Raw genomic sequence first — 6217 nt, forward strand, 5'->3', positions numbered from 1 at the left:
CAATTTTGTGCTTGAGAAGACGTTCAACATGTTTTTGAAACTGAACAAAAATATCAAACACACCAGATTTGCGTTTAATAAGGTAAAGCCAGGTAAAGCGATTATAGGCATCAACGAAACTGATATAGTAATTATGACCACTGACAGAAGTCTGAGCAGGACCCCATACATCTGAAAACACAAGTTCTAACGGATGTTTCACCTCACGACTGGACTCCGAAAAAGGAAGTTGATGACTCTTCCCCTGCTGACAAGCATCACACACTGCTACATCTTTATTACTAGACAAACTAGGAAGCTCATGACGACGCAAAATATGACGGACAATAGGTGTGGCCGGGTGACCAAGACGAGCATGCCACTGTGACGGAGAGACCCGAGCTCCACTGAAAACGCGAGCGACGCCAGGATGCTCCAGACGATAGAGGCCCTGGCACAACCGCCCACTAAGAAGAATGTCCCTCGTGCCCCGATCCTTAATAAAAAGATCAAAAGGGTGAAATTCACAAAGTACATTATTATCACGTGTGAGTTTAGGAACTGAAAGAAGATTGCGGGTCACAGATGGAACGTAAAGAACATTGCGAAGCTGAAGACTCCTATTGGCATGTCTAGTGAGAAGAGATGCTTGACCAATATGAGAGATGTGCATACCTGCTCCATTGACGGTGTGGATCTTGTCGGAGCCATGATAGGGTTCACGAGTGTGAAGCTTCCCCATCTCGCTGGTCAGATGCTCTGTCGCCCCAGAGTCCATGTACCAGTGTGGATCGATGGAGTAGGACTGAGTGTGTCCCTGGTGCTTCTGCGGCGCGGGACGATCAGCCATGGCGACCTGACGGGCATTGTTGCATGTATCTTTGCCGTCATTGCCAAGACCAAGGAAGCTTCGCTGGAAGCGCTTATGACACTTGGAGGCCCAGTGCCCATCGCAGCCACAAAGCTGACACACACGTGGACCGCCAGCCCCCGGTAAGGTCGCAGTAGGTGGGGGGGCCGAGGCGGGCGACGGTGGCAGCCCCAAGGGAGACCGGGGTGATGAAGAAGAGCGGCCACCCTTGGTGGCGACGTTGGCCGAGAGAGAGCCAGTGCCCCTGGTGCGGCGAGTCTCGACCCGTTGCTCAGTGAGAAGAAGCCGAGAGAAAACCTCGTGTGCCAACATGGGTGTCGAGTTACCCCGCTCGTTGATGATCTCGACTAAGGCATCATACTCCTCATCAAGACCATTGACAATAAACGAGTTGAACTCGGAGTCGGTGAGGGGCTGTCCAATGGAGGCCAATGTGTCGGCAAGGCCCTTGACCTTGTTGTAGAACTCAGTGGCCGTGGAGTCAAGCTTCTGACACTCTCCAAGCTGACGACGGAGTGCAGAGACACGAGCCTGGGACTGCGCTGCAAAGGTGCGCTCAAGAATGGTCCAGGCCTCATGAGACGTCTTCGCGAAGACAACAAGGCCGGCAACTGACGGCGAGAGCGACCCCTGGATGGAGGAGAGGTTCGCCTGGTCCTGCCCCGTCCAGACGCGATGGGCCGGATTGTAGACCGGACCGTGCACGCTGTCTACCAGCGCGGGTGGGCAGGGAAGCGATCCGTCGATGTAGCCTAGCAGGTAGTGACTCCCCAAGAGCGGGAGAACCTGCGCACGCCAGAAGATGTAGTTGTCTGCGGAGAGCTTGATGGTGATGAGATGACCGAAGTGAAACGGCGACGGCGAAGACGATCCCATCGAGGAGGCTGCCTGGGGTGCAAACACCATGGAGGCAGCCGGAGGCACCGAAGCCGATGCGGGAGGAGGCGGGACCGCAGCCAGGGCGGGCGCCGCAAAGCTCGCGGCCGGTGCGGACGCCGCAAGGCCCGCGGCCGGGGCGGACGCCGCCAACCCCGCCAGCGGGGCGGTGTGATCCGCTCGCGGCAGGAGCGGCGGGACGACGCCTGCGGAATCCGCAGCGGACGGCGGCGCCGCGGTGTGGACCACGAGGTCACGCCCGAGCGAGGGCGCCGGCGGCGTGGAGAAGACGGAGCCGATGCTCCTTGTCCCGATCGGAGCCGGAACGGAGACGGCATCGAGCGGGAGGTTGAGCAGAGCCGCAAGAGAGGCCGGGAGGAAGCCCGCAGCAGTGGAACCGGTGGTGAAGGCGCTCGACATGGCGGCGGCGCGATCGGTGGCGCGGCGGCGGCGGTGAAGGCGGCGGCGGCTGCGGCGGCGGTGCGGGTATTAGGGTTTAGAAGCGGAAGCGATCGTAACCTAGCGTGATACCATGTAAGACAATAAGTTTTGGGAACCAGCACGACCCTCTAGGGGTGGCTTATCTCATTATATATAATGGTTGTGTTACAATACGTACATAGGTACAGAAGTTATACATAGTCTAACATGCAGGCAGCGGCGGCCAGGCTGCTCTCGACAGAAGACGCCCTCCTCAGATCCTCCACCGCGTGTCCACGGATCGAGCCGCCCTACTCCGGTGCGCCGCGGCGTGCAAGCGATGGCACACTCTCATAGCCGACCGCTCCTTCCTCACCCGCTGCTGGCCGGATGAGAGCGCCGGTGGTCCGTCCACCCTCCTTGGCTTCTTTAATTGGCAACGCGTGGACATCGACGGCAAGCCTTCGTACCGGTTGTTTTTCGTGCCGCCGCCGGAGGGGTCCGTGCTCAGCACTCATGTTGGAGTTGTGTCGAATATTGTGTACAAGGTAGGTTACAGTTGGACTTGTAGTTGTATCGTGTCTACATAGGATGTGTGGTGTCCTAGTAGGACACTTGTATCCTAGGCCTCTCTTATATAGCGGGGGTAGACACACGATGTAACCTATGCCAACATAATAGCACCGGAACGCAGGGGAAGCCGGCGGCATGTGCCGGTGTCCAGGGCGACCGGGTGCGGTATTGTGATGGTGTCACGGGGAGGAGCGCCCGTAGTCAAGCCCCGGGGATGTAGCCATATCGGTGAACCTCGTTAACAAATCTCAGTGTCGTGCTCGTGTGATTACTTGGTCCTCGGATGATCGACGGTATGCCTCGGATTTATTCTAACAAGTGGTATCATGAGCTAGGTTGCTTCGGAGGCCGTTAATTGTTGATTCAGAGGAAGGTGTTCTTGGCGTCTCGAAGCCGACGAAATTGATCGAATCGATCCTAGCGGCGGTGGCGTAAGATACACGGTCCAGCGTGGAATACGTGAGGCGGGCGGCTCGGTTGGGGTGCGTGGCCGAGCACACAGGTGCGGCGGAGCTGGCTCGATGATGTTGTTCCACGCCACGCAGCCATGAGCGTGCCGGAGATTTGTTTGAAGACAAAAAAAAGTGGAGACCGAGTCTCCATAGTACTGACACGGACAGGCAGGCAAATCAGTTAGGATAAGGAAAACATCCATCAAGCGATATGTATCTATCAGGAGCACTACTTGCGTAGGCATCGGCAAGGCAAAAACAATTAGCTTAGCATTGGAAGTTGTGCCTGGGAGCTAATACACGTGAGTACAGGAAGGATTTTTGGTAGGAATTTGCTGCTCGTGCATGTCGTGTACTTGAGCACGTGTTGGAAGCTCGGATATTTTTTCGTGGGGTCAGCCATACGAAGGACCATGGCGTCAACGGATACCGGGTTTGAGGTGGAGAAGTTTATGGAACTGAAAACCTTGGGTTATGACAGACAAGGATGAAAAATTTGTTGGCACAACAGAGATGCTTGAAGGCGTTGCGGGAAGTCATGTCAGCTAAGATGGAATTATCATGTGATGGATGGAAATTTCATGAAAGACAATTTGGGAGCCTTGAGCTTGTCATACAGTCGAACGAGTTCGGCTGGGTCGCACTGGACTGTCTGGCGGATCGACGCAAGTCGGTTGGTACAGAAGACGGTGGTGGATCGGCGACGACAACATAGGAGCGTGATACCGATGGTGACCGACTTCTGGGCGTGGAAACACGTGGCGCAGGCCCCGAGGGCTTGTGTGGCTTCAACAAGACTATGGCGCGGGGTTGATTCAAGACGGTGCACATGAGATCTTGGAGTCGGCGAGGCGCGGGGTGGCAAGTACTACCACCATGGAGTCATGTTGAAGGTGGAGCTGGAGTCTACAGGACTTCACTCGGTGCTGATTGAGGGGCTACAGCGTAAGTCGGCAGAGAGTCGAAGCCTATTCAGCGGGAAAAGCGAGTGACACGTAATTCGGACTGGAGCCCAGTGGTCTGATGGAAGCGTGAAACTCGTCATCGGTCGGTGATGATCGATGGTACTCCGCAGTGGGGGTTGAGTGGTGTGGTTTCGCGGCCCTTGAGACTCGACCGGGACAGCGGAGGCTCGACGCAGTAATAGCGGCGAGGCGTGTGGTACGCACGGGGCATGGAGACGGACCAGGGCTCTGGTGGTCATACATGTGGTGAGACAACTGCGACTTTGACTCGGGATGACTGCAAGCAATGGTGAAATTCCTTCAAGTTTCAGACAGGCGGTCAATAAAGGAGCGGTGATGTTGAGTTCAGATAACTCTTATGTGTGACACCCAATATGTGAGTTGTTCACTTTCACGCAGGTCAGTGATCGGTGTGTGATGGCGTTGACGGATACTCTGGAAGTTGGGAGCACGAACTAGAGTAACAAGGAACTTAATTTTGCTCGAGTGTTGACTGTGGTCAAGAAAAGAAGGGACTACAAGTTGCAGGTGGAGTCGTATGGAGTCTTTGGAGTAGCAGCGGTACTCATGGGATAAACTCAAGTTCAATGTACATGGAAGTTTGACACATGGACAAACTCAAGGTGATGGAGAATATTCGCCAAGGTGGAGTTTGTTGGAGTTGTGTCGAATATTGTGTACAAGGTAGGTTACAGTTGGACTTGTAATTGTATCGTGTTTACATAGGATGTGTCGTGTCCTAGTAGGACACTTGTATCCTAGGCCTCTCTTATATAGCGGGGGTAGACACACGATGTAACCTATGCCAACATAATAGCACCGGAACGCAGGGGAAACTGGCGGCATGTGCCGGTGTCCAGGGCGACCGGGTGCGGTATTGTGACGGTGTCACGGGGAGGAGCGCCCGTAGTCAAGCCCCGGGGATGTAGCCATATCGGTGAACCTCGTTAACAAATCTCGGTGTCGTGCTCGTGTGATTGCTTGGTCCTCGGATGATCGACGGTATGCCTCGGATTTATTCTAACAACTCAACGCCGTCTTCTTACATCTATCGTCGACGGCTTGCCGGATGATGACACGCACATTGCGGAGCCGCTGGCTGCACGTCATGGCCTCGTCCTTGTGCGTCTCCTCACCGGCATCCGCCGCCATGAATCGGTCCACATGGCCGTCTGCGACCCGTTTGCCCGCACGTGTCACGTGCTCCCTCCACTTGAGTGCAAGGTCTCCTTTGTCAGTTGCACTTTCTTAACCGGTGCAGAGTGCCACCAACATCACCGGTCATTGGACTGTTTTAAGGTGCTAGCCGTCGTTTCCTTCGACACCCCCAAGGGCAAGGACGGTCGGGAGCGTAACCTCTACACGTTCTCGTCCACCGAGTCATTGTGGAGCGCACCTAGAAAGTGTTTCGATGAAATCTACCAACCCGGCAAGAGTGGCTTCCAGTTTCCACAAATCAGCAGTGGCAACAATGCCTTGTGTGGCACGACGGCGCACTGGCTCGTCCGGTACTACTTCGGCCTCTTCGAGGAACCCACAAAATATTACACCTTGGACGTGAGCTCCGACACCGGACACACTTCCTTGACTGAGCTACCGACCACTGTGAGCCAACACATAACATATTCTAATAGCCGTTCGACGCTTGGCGTCACCGCTGACGGGGCGCTCTCCCTGGTTTGCATAAACGAGGAAGCTCGCATGAGGAGGATAGACGTGTGGAAGCGGGGAAACGATGTCGATAATCAAGTCTGGCTACACTCAAGGGTGATCGAGCTACCGAGCCAGACGGAGCATCTCTATCATCTCTCTGGTGTACACATGTTGTCGATCGAGAAGAGCGACACATTACTCGTCATAGATGATGAATCCCAGCGCGTGCACAAGGTCAATGTCGAAACCGGGGTGGTGGAGGAGCAGCAGTTCCAGAACGGCCTGAATAGCATTGCCATGCCTATGAATATGGACTGGCCAACATGGTTTGCGTCTCGGCTTGGTTAAATGTTGGAGTCAAAGATTTAAAAACCAGTTGTTAGTTGCATACCTAGGGCGTTTAATTTTATTATGCTTAGGGCGTTGCT

The 6217-nt window shown here is 54.9% G+C and overlaps 1 protein-coding gene across 1 annotated transcript in view; it reads right to left on the bottom strand.

Moving 5' to 3' along the window:
* LOC123068065 (L10-interacting MYB domain-containing protein) overlaps positions 1-5288 on the bottom strand; it is a 15924-nt gene extending 10636 nt beyond the window's left edge. Inside the window, exon 1 of the mRNA XM_044490569.1 lies at positions 5220-5288. Coding sequence (XP_044346504.1) covers positions 5220-5288 — 69 coding nt within the window. The remainder of the gene's footprint in view (positions 1-5219) is intronic.
* Positions 5289-6217: the final 929 nt, after the last annotated feature.

Source organism: Triticum aestivum, chromosome 3B, assembly GCF_018294505.1.
Source record: "Triticum aestivum cultivar Chinese Spring chromosome 3B, IWGSC CS RefSeq v2.1, whole genome shotgun sequence".
Classification (NCBI taxonomy): domain Eukaryota; kingdom Viridiplantae; phylum Streptophyta; class Magnoliopsida; order Poales; family Poaceae; genus Triticum; species Triticum aestivum.